The sequence below is a fragment of the Carcharhinus amblyrhynchos genome, chromosome 15 (assembly GCF_965287045.1).
Source record: "Carcharhinus amblyrhynchos chromosome 15, sCarAmb.v2.hapA, whole genome shotgun sequence".
In the NCBI taxonomy this organism is placed as follows: Eukaryota; Metazoa; Chordata; class Chondrichthyes; order Carcharhiniformes; family Carcharhinidae; genus Carcharhinus; species Carcharhinus amblyrhynchos.
The window spans coordinates 18,545,827-18,559,962 of record NC_137338.1 but is presented as its reverse complement, the minus strand read 5'-3'; the positions used below and the strand labels follow the sequence as shown (position 1 = coordinate 18,559,962).

Below are 14,136 nucleotides of genomic sequence, written 5' to 3'. Positions count from 1 at the left end.
TAGGTATCTCAGTACCTATTCCAAGATTGTTCTTGAGTTAGTGGGGCAATAATATCTGGTGAGTATCCTACCAAATCAGGCCAAACCTTTAAGCATTTTTGGGCGCTGTCTTTGTCAGCACAATTACTATAAAAATAAATTGTGCCATTTTTACATATCTCCCCTGGATTTTTGTTGCCTAGGTGACAGCTGCTGCATGTTCTTCATTAAGAAATATGCAGATGTTTTTAAATACGTCTTGGAGGAATATGGCGTGGAGCGCTTTGCTGAATACTTTGTGAAGTCTGGAATGCTGAAGGAATCGGAGAGCAATGATTTATGCAAGTACAACTATAAGGAGGGAGCAAAACGTTTTATGCACATCCTGTTCACCAAAAAAACCATTCTGTGTGTGGCTGACATGTGGTTTACATTAGTGGAACATCAGCAAGACCTCCCTTATCTTGGGCCATACATCAACAGTTTCCTGAAAGCATTTGATGAACAAAGTAAGTGTGTTATTTTGTTTATACCTGTGTAGTGGTGACAGAATTTCCTCTGATTGCAAAAGTAAATTTGAATCTTAAACATCAAAATCTTGTGTAAAATGTATGCTTTTTTGACAGACATATAAAAACCAGAGTCACATATAGAAAATATAAGACTGCTGATTTTTCCCTGATACTCCAGCAGGTGGCATTGTGATGGCACTTTAAGGGGGGAAAAAAGTCTTTCTGACATTGTATATAATGTACACCTACACAAGTCCAAGTGATCAAGGAATGAACTGATTAAGACCAAGCAAAATCAAAATGTGTTTAATATAGAGGAACACGACTCAGTTAACATTTCAGCTCAACTCTCTTTGCGCCCCTTCCTAATTCTTGGCTGGGAGGTTTGATTTTGATAATGCGCCCCACCTCCTTGAATAGAACTTCAAGGATCTGACTTAAGAAATCCTTGAAACTGAGAACCATAGAAGTCGAAGGATAACCTTCAACAACTTCTCGGGTGACCTGTTGAGGAATGTTTAGGTCACCTCAGTGCTAAAATTCCATTTTCCACCACACAGCCCAAAATTGACAGTGGATCTGGTAGAAGGAGGGACAGTGCACCACTTCTCCATGCCATTTTCTGTCCACTGATGAAAGTCTGGATCTGTGGACATAAGGGAGCTCCCTGCAACCTCCTTCCTCCACTCCTTCCTTTTCCTTGTCCCATTATCCCCTCTAACCCTTCCTGACATAAATATAGTACTGCACTGAATCTTGACTCTCCAAGTGCGGTGTCACAGGAAATCAACTATTTAATGAATAAATACTAAAATTAAGGAACTTAGTCATGTAGCAAACTCTCTCCATGACAGAGAAAACCTAATTATGAAACATGATGAATTTTCCATAGCTTCTCTCAGTATACACAGTGACTGGCTAATTTATGGATATGTGTGAAAATTGAATATTTCTCGCAGAATCAAGCATTAGATTTATAGCTGTAATATTGCTTTTACACTTTAATTGGCTTGAGTATAAACATCTAGTGGAAAATTCTGTGTATGGGTGTGAGTTCCCACACAATTCTGCCATATCACTGGGGGAGGTGTGATGAGGAAGGTTGGAGCTTCCTGACAAAAAAAAAACAGCAAAGTAAAATGAGATTGAAACTTGTCGGGGATCATTATACTTTAGCCATTGACATGGCAATTCAAGGAGACTGATTATTTATTTTGTTGGGCTTGCCAGTCCCAGTAATTCCACCAATTATTTCATCATCCAAAAAGAAAGGATTTGAGTGTAGATGAAAAATTATTGCATTTATAAAGTGCCTGTGACATAGCTATGTGACACCCAGCCATAGAAGAAGATTTAAGAAACAAAAACAGAAAACATTAGGAATATGCAGCACATTAACAGAGTTAACATTTCAGATTGAATGGGTCAGGCTGAAGGATGAAGAGGAATAGTTTACTACAGTCGCATCAGATGTTGTTTATGAATTTTATAAGGGCCGTTTCTGTAGAATGATCTTTAACGTCAGATGTAGGCTCTTTTCAAAGGATGAGGAGGAATTTCTTCTGTCAGAGCTGTCAATCTTTGGAATTCTTTTCCACAGAGAGCAGGGTAATTGAATATATTCAAGGCTAGGTTAGATGGATTTTTGATCAACAGAGGAGTTAATGGTATGGGGAGAGGCAAAAAAGTGGAATTAAGACCACAGTAAGATCAACCATGATTTTATGAAATGGCGGAGAAGGCTCAATGGGTCAAGTGGCCTACCTCTGTTCCTATATTGTACATTTCACACCAGTTTGAAGTAATTACTTTTTCTTATGTTCAACTGATCAGCTGATCCTGGTAATTTTTAAACAGGATAGTAGTTTTTCTTTTAAATATCACCATTTTTATTAAAAAAATGCTTAGCAACCTTTTGTTTATTTAAAAAAATAGCACACTTGGGTACAGATCAGCCATGATCTTATTGAATGGCAGGGCAGGCTCGAAGGGCCAGATGGCCTACTCCTGCTCCTATTTCTTATGTCCTTATGTTCTTAAACTGCGTCAGAATCATTATGTGTAGCCAAACTCTCTCTCTTCCAGTGTTGCTTCTACAGTTGTCCTGCAATGCAATTGCACCGTAATACACTGTGCCACAAGTGCTCCCACAAACCAGTTACTCCTGCCTAGCCTCCCAGTTGCTCTTGCATTCCTAAAATGGTTGCAAACCTGAGGAGGCCAAAGAATAAAGAGAACAAAGAACAGTACAGGAACAAGTCTTTCGACCCACCAGGTCTGTGCTGACACAGATGCCTCTCTAATCTAATATTTTCTTGCCTCTACGTGGTCCACATCCCTCCATTCCCTGCCTATTCATATATCTATCCAGATGCCTCTTAAACATTGTGATAGAATCTGCTTCCACCACCTCCTCTAGCGCCATTCCAGGCATTCACTGCGCTTTATGTGAAAAACTTGCCCCTCACCTCTCTTTTAAACTTTTCTCCTTTCACTATCAACCTGTGCCCCCGAGTAATTGATCCTTCACCCCTGGGAAAAAGACTCTGACCATCCACTCTTTCCAAGCCTGTCATAATCTAGTAAACCTCTATCAGGTCCCCCCTCATCCTCCAACACTCCAATGAAAACAATCCAAGTTTGTTCAACCTTTCTTCATAGTCCATATCCTCCAAACCAGACAACACCCTGGTAACTCTCTTCTCCACCCTTTCCAATGCCACTCTGCAGTGCACTGTGACCTTGCAACCCCCTCACACTGTGTCTGAATCCTCACCCATCCCTGAATCTTTCTGCGCTGACACTGCTGCGACTTACCCATGCTGAGGCTTTGTGGTCCCCCTTTACAGTATTGACTTACATCAGAAATGCCTCAATGCTAATCCTGTGTTTATAAGATAGAAGTAAAGAAATAGAAATTAAATACAAAGTAAAGGGATAACTATTAATTAAGATCATGCAGTTACAGTTTCATGGAGTAATGTCCAGGGTCATGGAATTCAATCCCCAAATTATTGGTAAAAATCTTGCGAAATTCCACCTTCATTATATCATTAGCAGAACAAAGACTACATCAATATAAGAGTTCTAAGGAATCCAACAAGGATTGTCACATAATGATTATCTCAAGTGATGTAAAATGGCTTCCTGGAAGCTGTTTGATTTAGTATATTCCAGACAAATTGGGAGTTGACTCAGAAATTATGCTGCCTGTTTCTCAATGATACTTGGACGGCACGGTGGCACAGTGGTTAGCACTGCTGCTTCACAACACCAGGGACCCAGGTTCAGTTCTGACCTTGGGTCACTGTCTGTGAGGTGTTTACATATTTCCCCACGTCTGTGTGGGTTTCCTCTGGGTGCCCTGGTTTCCTCCCACAGTCCAGAGTTGTGTGGGTTAGATTGATTGGCCATACTAAATTGACCCAAGTACCAGGGGGTCAGCAGAGTAAATGAGGGTTATGGCAATAGGCCCTGGGTGGGATTGTGGTGGGTGCAGACTTGATGGGCGAAATGTCCTCCTTCTGTACTGTCGGGATTCTGTGAATCTAAGATGTTATATTAAGGGAAAATAGCAGGTTCTCAAAGTCTAATATTTCTGCATCACCTTCATAGTAATATGATGGTGATAAAATAAGTAATATCAAATTGCTAATTCTGTACCATTTACAAATTATGATGCTGTCACTGAAAAACAATCACCTGCCAGGTGAACGTTATTGTTAGAAGTGTAATACAAGGAGCTGATATTATACCTCTGATTATTCAAATCAAAAGACAAAATACTGATAAAAGTAGACATTCCAATTTCTTTGGAACTCATCAAACCATTGTGCAGGCATGTATGTAGTGGTTCATGTATTACTAACATGACTGGAATGTGTGCAGTGATACCTGGATTTTGAAGAAAGATGTCTTTCTGGTGTATATGTTTAGTATAACTTAATTGGCACAGTTGGAACACTTTGCATTGTCTAATCTTTGTAGCGAGGTTTCATGTTGACTTAAGTTACTACTCTGATATGTTTCTGTCTTTAGCTTATGAGTTGGAGGGCTTATAATGCAGTCTAAAGATAGAAAATGCTAGGAATACTCAGTAAATCTGGCAGCATCTGTGTGAAAAAACAGAATTAATGTTTCAGGTTCAGTAACCTTCATTATATTGTTTATATGTTGGTTTTAATTTTCCAGACATTCCTAGATTCCAGGACGGTTCCATTAGATTGGAAAGTAGCAAATGTAACTCTCTAATCCAAAAAGGGAAGAAGACAGAAAGCAAGAAACTACAGATCAGTTAACATTAACATCTGTCATAGGGAAAATGTTAGAAGCTATTACTGAAGAGGTTATAGCAGGGCACTTTGGAAAATTCATGGTAACATGGTCTTCTGAAAGGGAAATCATATTTAACCAATATATTGGAGATATTTGAAGAAGTAACATTTGCTGTGGATAAAGGGGGACTGATGAATGTGCTGTACCTAAATTTCCAGAAGACATTTGATAAGGTGCCACATCAGTGGTTATTGTGGAAAATAAAAGGTCATTGTATCTTAGATAACATATTGGCTTGGATAGAAGATTGGTTAGCTAACAGGAATCAAAGAGTAGACATAAATGGGTCATTTTCTGGTTGGCAAGTGAAATGCAATTCCACTGTCTTTTCCTTTTTGTCTGTTCTTCCGAAACACTGAATACCCTGGATGTTCAGTTCCAATCCTAAGTCACCCTGCAGCCATGCCTCTGTTATCCCAACTATATCATAACCCGTTTACATTAATTTCCGTGATTATGTTTCCACTTTATTGTGAATGCTCCATGCATTCAGGCACAATGCCTTAAGGTTTGTTTTTTTAACATTCCGTGTCCCGTTCCCATTATTTTTCACTGTGGCCCTGTTTGATTTTGACCGTTGGTTTCTCTCCCTGTCACTTTTCTTTCTCCCCTTTCTATATTTAGTTCTTATCCTTGTTTCCCCCTCCTCTGACTCCTTGCATCCATCTGTCATTTTAATTTAAACCCTCCCCAAACTCTCTAGCAAATATTCCCCCGAGGACATCTGTACCAATCCTGCCCAGATGCAACTGGAGCACTGTATACAGTATTGGTCTCTTTATTTAAGGAAGGATTGCAAGCAGTTCAAAGAAGGTTTATTAAATTAATCCCTTGATTGGGCAGGTTGTCTTATGAGGAAGGGTTAGACAGGCTTGGCTGAAGCAACTTGATTGAAACATTTAAGATTCTGAAGGTTCTTGATAGACTGGATGTGGAAAGGATGTTTTCTCTTACGGGAGAATCTAAAACTCAGGGTCATTTTTTGGAAGAAGACAGAAATGAAGAGAATTTGTTTATTAGAGGGTTGTGAATTTTTGGAATACTTCCTCAAAAGGTGGTGGAAGGAGAATTTTTGAATATTTTGAAGGCAGAGCTAGACAGATTCTTGGTAAGCAGAGGATAAAGGGGTTGGAAGAGGTGGGATTGGGGAGCTGAGGTCACAGTCAGATCAGCCACAGACTTTTTGAATAGTGGAGCAAGCTCTTGGGGTGAAGTGGCTGACTCCAGCACCTTGTTCGTCCGTTCAAATGTAACTGTTCTGATCAAGGGTAATCAACCTGGAAAGTTAACTCTGTTTATCACCAGAAAATGCAGCCTGACCCAAGTATTCCAAGGTTTTCAGTTTTTATTTCTGATTTCCAGTGTCTGCAGTATTTTACTTTTTTGTAACAATATGGTCTGGTGGTAAGTGGACCCCACCTTTGCAATCGAGCTTGCTGTAATTTTTCTTTTATGCATTCTCTTTATAGAAGACAAATATGTGTGAGCTTATGAATTTTCCATAACTTTTTCCTTCTTCATATTCAGCTGGACCCTTCTGCCCACAATTTGACCCTGAATTGCCAGTCAAACCACTATTAATAAAGAAATGCTACGTTAACATGTATCGCCTACTTCATTTAATACATGTGGAAGGCACAGAGGCTGTTCGGACTATTTTTGATGCCCACATCTCACCAGAAGAATTGGAAGAAGAAATTACAAAGAATAAAGTCTTAATCAAGAATCGCTTAGAGGGAACAGATTTTAGCAACGTCAGAAAAAAATGGATGAATATTATTTATTCAACAGAGAAATCAAAAACTCTGCATTTTACACTGCCTCTGTTTCAGTTTCTTGCTGTGTTTATGAAGAAGTTTCCCCGTCCTAAAAAGGGCTGGACTGGGCGGCTTGCAAGATCAGACACATCCCCGGGAGCATACTTGCGACGGATTTGTGAGATGAGAGATCACCTTTTGAAAGATGTTTTCCACGTGGACCTAACTTATGAAAAATTTGACAGAATATGGAATGAAGCAGCAGAGATACTTGTTCACCTTGGAGTCAATGATGAAAGGCTCCAGGAACTTCGCTTACAGCCGATGAACATTATCTTCGTTGATAGGAGATACATGGAGAAATACTTTAACAAACCATTATCCCAACTTTTGGAAGAACTTATTGTTAGACATCACAGTGGTAATTTTTTAAAATTTCTTAAATACCAGTTGGATTATTCACATTTGTTTTTCAGTGAAAGTGTTACTATTGTGCTTGACAGATGCCCAGAATATTTTTTACCAGGCCTTTAACAACCGTTAGAGGAAAAGGACCAATAGTTTATTGTTTCATCTGAATTGAACCGATATCGAAACCAGCTGCAGCCCCATCTTTTATGTTTAACTTGAGTCTTGTGTTTTTGAATTGTTTTTAAAAATCTGATGCATTAAAAAAACTTGCAGCAGTATCAAAAGTAAAACCAACAAAAATTCTGAAAACGTCTCCCTAAACACATTTGATAAGCACATGCCCAGGTTGATATACAGTCAGGCAGATAAGGGAAGATTCTTCGGGCTGTACTAAGTTAAGTGATCTCAGCTGATCAATGATAGAGCACTATATTTGTGTTTTGAATCTCTGTGATATGGAGGAGAAAATCAGACAGGTTTCCTGATGTCATTATGTGCCCAATAACTTGTCCCTCACAGTTGAATACAGTCTAGAGGACAAGTGAAGCATGCCATTTGAGTGAAGCACTGGAGTGTGACCCATAATATTGGGACTGTCACCTTCAGGAAGGGAAAGAAGTAAAGTAATTTGGACCTTCCATGTAAGGAGATGTTGACACAACCCAGACTTTTCCCGCTTAATTCCATGAAGGATAAAAAAAACGGTTTGGGGACAAAAAGAAATATAGGTCAGAATTTTACTGTGCGTGTGTGTGTGTGTGTATATGGGGGTGTTGGAATCCGGCCGCCAGCTTCCCGTTAGAAATTCGTGACCCGGAAATGCGCGAAGGCTATGGCGCCCAGCGGGAAGCCCGCTAAATAGCCCCCAGTGGGAAGCCTGCTCAACAGCCCTCACTGATGTCTCATCTCTGTTATACTATCTCTCATAAAGTGCATCACTCCATACTTGCAAACATTAAATTGCATCTGCAATATGTCTGCCCAATTCACCAGTTTGTCTGTGTCTTCCTGAAGTCCACTGTTATCGTACTCACGATTTTTAATGTTGCCAAGTTGGTATCATCCCCAAACTTCAAAAATATGCGCTTATATAACCAAATGTAAGTCATTTGCACAATAATAATTGTACAATTCATTTGTATAATAATAAAAGCAGTGGTCCTCATACCATAGATTTTTGATAGACAAGGGAATTAAGGGTTATGGGGAGAAAGCGGGAAAGTGGAACTGATCCACTTCAGATCAGCCATGATCTTAGTGAATGGTGGGGCAGGCTCGAAGGGCTAGATGGCCTACTCCTGCTCCTCTTTCTAATGTTCTAATGTACCAGCCCTATGGTACATACTTCTCTCCTGCCAGAAAAATATCCATTCATCACTATTCTCTGCCTCCTTCCCCTTTGACAATTTGCAGCCAAGGCAATTGTTTCATTTAAAACATTGTTGATTGAAAAAGTTGTAGGATGTCTCTACTGCTGTGGTGGACTTCGTCACAGCTGTCAAAATGTGAGCATAGTTTTAGAGCAGGTTGTTGGATGTAGTTTGGCCTGAATTCTCCTCAATGAGATGGAAGTTCCTTTAACAAAAAAATATTTTTTTTTAGCTTTGTAGTCATAGAACATTATCGGTCTGGGAAAAGCAGTGTAATTGTAATAATATTGTATTAACTCTGTGTAGCGAATGCATGTGCTCTACTATCTCCTGAGTGTCTGCTTCACTTGTTAGTACCTGGAATAGTTTTCCAGCAAGGGGAAGGCAGCAACAGCCATGAAATGGAACATGTATAACTGTGAAGAGTATGAGTAAATGTTTACTCTTAGCTGACTGATTGCTTTCTTTAGGCTTACAGCTTCTTGCAAAGGTACATGTGGTCTTATGGCTGCTGGATAGTGTACAGTTTGATACCTGCTCATGTAGGTGAATATTTGCAAATTTCTGTTTTTTGCCTTTGTGCAACAATGCTGTTTCTCTTTCTTCAGGTATCAGTTCAATTTGTGCTTGCTCATTGGCAGTGGATCAGTGTGCAGGTAAGCCTTACAGCAGTCAAGTGTTCTTTTTGGAGAATTGATTTTTTTTCTTCTAAATTAGTCTGGCTAACCCTTCAAGTAATGTTTCACCTATGTATTTGAATATAGAGTGAATCTGATGAAGCAATCTATTAGTGAAGTTTCTCCAGTCAATAACACTAGCATAAATAGGAGATTAAAGACATTTCACCCCTACAATGGTTCTTTAAGATCTTTGTACGAAATCAAAAATAATACCAAAAATCCGTTTTGTATGAGGCTATACGATTGCAGTTTTCATTCAATCAATTGCACACCAAGAAACAGCAATCACTACACCTGCAACCAATCACGGAGCACGCCATTAGCTTTAGGCTTCTGTTTGCGTACTGGCTCTTTAGTCTGTCCTTTGAATCGATCAAATCCTAGAAGTTTGTAACCAGAGATCAGTCATATTTTAAGATATCCCTGGACAGAGCATAGTAAAAAAAATTTCCAGTGACAATTGAGCAAAGTAATACTTATTTGGCAAACAGTTGTCCTGACATTTCTTCACTCCCAATCTAAGTAAAAGTTCAGCATTTATCAACATCTTGAGGCCACTCCCAACAATTTTTTCTGGGCAGCTTGATGCCCTGTAATGGGCCTCATGAACAACCCTACTCTTGGCTACACCCTCCCTTCAGACTTCATAGTGTGTTGAGTCATGCAGGATAGACACTTGTACATACACGTTTCATTATGTCCGCTCTTCCTTCACTGTTGTTTATATCATTATAAAACTTTATATAGCAGTTCATCTGTTGGGCATGTATATACAGTACTTTGTGGTTATTGATCTGTTGATGTACGTAATAATGGAATGATTTTTATATTCAATAGTTGGATGTTAACGAAAATATTTTGTCCTTTGTGTTTCACATACCTGATTGATTCAAGTTAATTATGCTCCTGCTAATGCATAATGCCTGTTGTGGTTACTTGCTTCCTGCCTAACTATCCACTTGCAGCCATTGCCCCAACATAAAAGGTTCCTCCAAGTCCAAGTGCCCAAGCTTTGTCTCAGCTCTCAAGTCTGGCATCTCAGTGACTCAGCCTAGGCACAAATATGACGATCTGATCTTCAATGCAGGATGGGAAAGGAGAAAGATAAAGGAAAGGTGTGTCAGAGAGTGGCAAATAAGCCTGCAAAGAATCAAGAAGTAAAGTGTGAAAGATATGCAGAGGATGAAGAACTGAGTGAGTTGGATATATTTAGATTAAGGGAATTATCGTAAGACACGGTGACGGCAGGAGAAAGTCTGCAAAGCATGAGGAGGGAGGCAGGGTGTAAGGCAAACCAAATGGAGAAAGAGATGAAAAGAGTTGGATTGGAAACTATACAGAGGAACATTTACAAAACGAGAGACATTTTTCTCACCTTTTTCTGAATGGCACTGTAAATCAGCTAATTAGGGTAAAAATGGATGCAAATTTTCTAAACCGACAGAGTTTGCCTTCAGGAATATCTTCTTTGCTCATAGTGGTGAGAATGTCGAACTCACAACCACATTGAGTGATTGTGAGGATTGGTATAGATGCATTTAAAGAAAAGCTAGGTAAATCCATGAGAAAGAAAATAATAGGAAAATACATTGATAGGCTGAGATGAAGTAATGTGGAAAGAGGCTTGTGTGGATCATAAACACAAGTACATAGAGCCTTTTATGTACAGTAAAATTCTATGGAATTCTAATTGTGTCAGAATATTTTCACATAGTGTCAATGTCAGGTTGCTATTTTGCTTAGATATGCAAAGTTATGCAAATAGGATAATTACCTTTTTTTATGAAGTACTTGGTGCAATTTTCAACAACATAATGTCTATGGATTAAAGGCAACCCTTAAACTATTTTGATGGGAATGGAGAAGAGATCCAGAATTATGATTGTTAGCCGGTGGTCCTTAATTCCTGCAAATAGTTGTGTGGTCCATTGAATTCAGCAGCTGTGTATCACAGCAACGCTGCAGACTGGTAAACAGCATTACAAACAGTTCCTTGTTTTTATTTGTTTTTTAATGAGATGTGGGAAGGTCAGCATTTGCTATCCAATCCTCAAAGCTCTTGCTGCACCGCAGCTTTCCCAATTATGCTCTCAGTTCTGCCACTTGTTCCTGTGGTTTAAGCTTAAATGATATAAATTAGCATCATGAATTAATAGTCTGTCAAATAGAAATGGCAATTCTAAATATGTTATCTTTTTTTTAAATAATCAAGCCTCTTGCACTGCAGGGCAACAAACCAAAAGACTTGGCGTAAAAGTGGTTGATGCTGAAGATGAGCAGAAGGAAAAGGAGACTTCCGAAGATGAGTTTGCGAAGTCTGTTCCTGTAAGTTACTGACTTTATGAATCTAATATAGCATCACATGGTCTTTGGTATTTCTTCGTCTCTGTGTCAATAACAAATATTGCATCACTATTTGTGGACTGAAGTCCAGGGTTACTGTGAAACAAGTAATCACGTAACAATAAACAGAATTAGAAGCAAGCTATACTGACGCTCATGTTGAGTTCAGTAATACTCAGTATTTCGCCCCCACTTGGTTGTTCCTGAAAGGATTTATTAAAAATTGAGGAGTTACTGTAATTATTTTCCCCTCCTCTCCAGGCTCAGGAGATTCCACATCCAGCAATTCTTCTTTGGTCATTCAAATGGCTGTTTTTTCTTCTCATTCCTGAGGTATGGACATTGCTGGAAGAGCAGCATTCATTGCCCATCCCTAATTGCCCTTGAGAAGGTGATGGTGAACCTTTTTGTTCAGCAACTTCAAAGCACCAGAATAAAATGGATCCTTGACTTTGTTGGCAAATATACAAGGTAGAAGGTTGACTGTTTAGCAGTTAGTTGAGGGAATCCAAGTTAAAGTCCAAAAGGTTTACTTGGTAGCAAAGGCGCTAGCTTTCGGAGCACTGCTCCTTTGTCAGGTGAGTGGGAGATCTTTTCACAAGCAGGGCATGTAAAGGCACAAACTCAGTTTACAAAATAATGAGTGAAATGCGAGTCTTTACAGCTAATCAAGTCTTAAAGGTACAGACAATGTAAGTGGAGAGAGCATTAAGCACAAGTTAAAGAGATGTGTATTTCTCCAGACAGGACAGTTAGTGAGATTTTGCAAGCCCAGGCAAGTCTTGGGGGTTATAAATAGTCTGACATGAATCCAAGATCCCGGTTGACGCCATCCTCATGCGTGCGGAACTTGGCTATCAGTCTTTGCTCAGCGACTCTGCACTGTCAAGTGTCGTGAAGGCCACTTTAGAGAACGCTTACCTGAAGATCAGAGGCCGAATGCCCATGATCATTGAAATGTTCCCCAACAGGAAGAGAACAGTCTTGCATGGTGATTGTCGAGCAGTGTTCATTCATCCATTGTCGTAGCGTCTACATGGTCTCCCCAATGTACCACGCCTTCGGCCATCCTTTCCTGCAGCGTAGCAGGTAGACAACGTTGGCCGAGTTGCAAGAGTATGTACCGTGTACCTGGTGGATGGTATTCTCACGTGAGATGATGGCGTTCGTGAAGTGGTCTGAAAGCTAGTGGCATTTGCTACTAAATAAACCTGTTGGACTTTAACCTGGTGTTGTAAGACATTTACTGTGTTTAACCCCAGTCCAATGCCGGCATCTCTACTTCTTGGAATCAAGGGAACCAGAGGAGGACTTGTAGAAGGGATGAGTTTGGAAAGGAAGCACAGAGTGATGATGGATTGGAGATAGAGTTGGTACCAACCTTGGTTGGGGGTGGGAGGAGAGTTGGGGTGCAAAAACAGGAAGAGGTCCCAGATGCAATTATGTGGATAGTTTAAATCTTGAACAGAAAAATCCATGGGCTCTTCATATTTTGTATTGGACAAAAGGAAAGAAGTATAGGAAATGGAAAAGATGTCATAGTCAATGATGAGACATTAAAATTGAAGTAGCCACAAGAGATGAAATGAACTGACAGCATATAAGCATATAAGTAACTTTTATTACCTGTTGCATCATCAAGATGGACTAAGAGTGAACGTAACTACTGGTACACTTTTACCAATTAGTATAGTCACCATGGTATTTAGTGAATACTGTTTGGCAGCTTACGCTTTGTGATAGGAAGTAGCAAAATACTTCACGCAATACAGCAATACATCTAATCGTATTTCACCCCATTGTAGTGGATCTTTGTGCATCTGTAGGTAAGCCAGGCTGCATGATCAGTTTTATTAATGAGAAACAATTGAGGTGGAGCTGTAGATCAAATAACCATCTCTTCCTAGTTTTTGTTTGTGAGCATTATGAAAAATTTAACCTTGCGTATTTGAGAATGGGTCTGGTAATCCCTGATATAGATTGTGATCATTTCCTCTCAATTCTGACATGGGCAGAACTATGTACACATTAATTTTGGAATAATTTTACAAATTTGTACCTTTCAGCAGCACATGAAAACATACTCGACTGTGCATATTGTTGACATGGTGTCATTGAAGATTATGAAAATATGTACTGTGTTACAAACATTGGATTTCAATTTTTGCACTTGCCTTTTGGAAGAAGATTTATTTGTCACCACACACTTCCCATTTTGTGTTGCAAGACTGGGATGACCCAAGTTATAGCCTGTAACTATAGTGATCATTCCAGCAGGAGGTATATTTACTGCTTGCCATGAACAAAAGATTTCATTTTTCTTCACGCACACAACAATCCTTCTGCAAAGTAGCAAAATAACAAATCATACTAACTGTAATTTTGGAATTTGGATTAAAGGTTGCTGCAAAATTCAGGTTCCAGATTATTCATTCTGAAGTGAGCATTTAGCCACTATACTATAGCCCATTCAAAAGTTTATTTTGCTTTTTTAAAAGAAATTTCAAAAGGTTAAAATATTTTGTATCAATTTATGTTGGACAAATAGGCAACAGGAGACTCGAAATCAAAGAAAAGACGGAAAAAGTCAAGAGGTAAAAAGGTACGATTTTACAATGTTTTAGTGCATAGTTGTATGTGATTTGAATGTGTTACTGTATTTTCCCTGAATAATCAGAGGTGTATTAATGCTGTCTTTTTCATTTCCAAAAGCTTGATTGGATTGTAGTAAAAATCACCTCATGCCATT

The 14,136-nt window shown here is 39.2% G+C and overlaps 1 protein-coding gene across 1 annotated transcript in view; it reads left to right on the top strand.

Moving 5' to 3' along the window:
• The window catches only part of LOC145353114 (E3 ubiquitin-protein ligase DZIP3-like), a 141,331-nt gene that overhangs the window by 36,648 nt on the left and 90,547 nt on the right, over nt 1–14,136 (top strand). Inside the window, exons 6-10 of the mRNA XM_080203487.1 lie at nt 183–488; nt 6,354–7,004; nt 8,973–9,020; nt 11,272–11,369; nt 13,936–13,989. Of these exons, the coding sequence (XP_080059613.1) occupies nt 183–488; nt 6,354–7,004; nt 8,973–9,020; nt 11,272–11,369; nt 13,936–13,989 (1,157 nt within the window). The remainder of the gene's footprint in view (nt 1–182; nt 489–6,353; nt 7,005–8,972; nt 9,021–11,271; nt 11,370–13,935; nt 13,990–14,136) is intronic.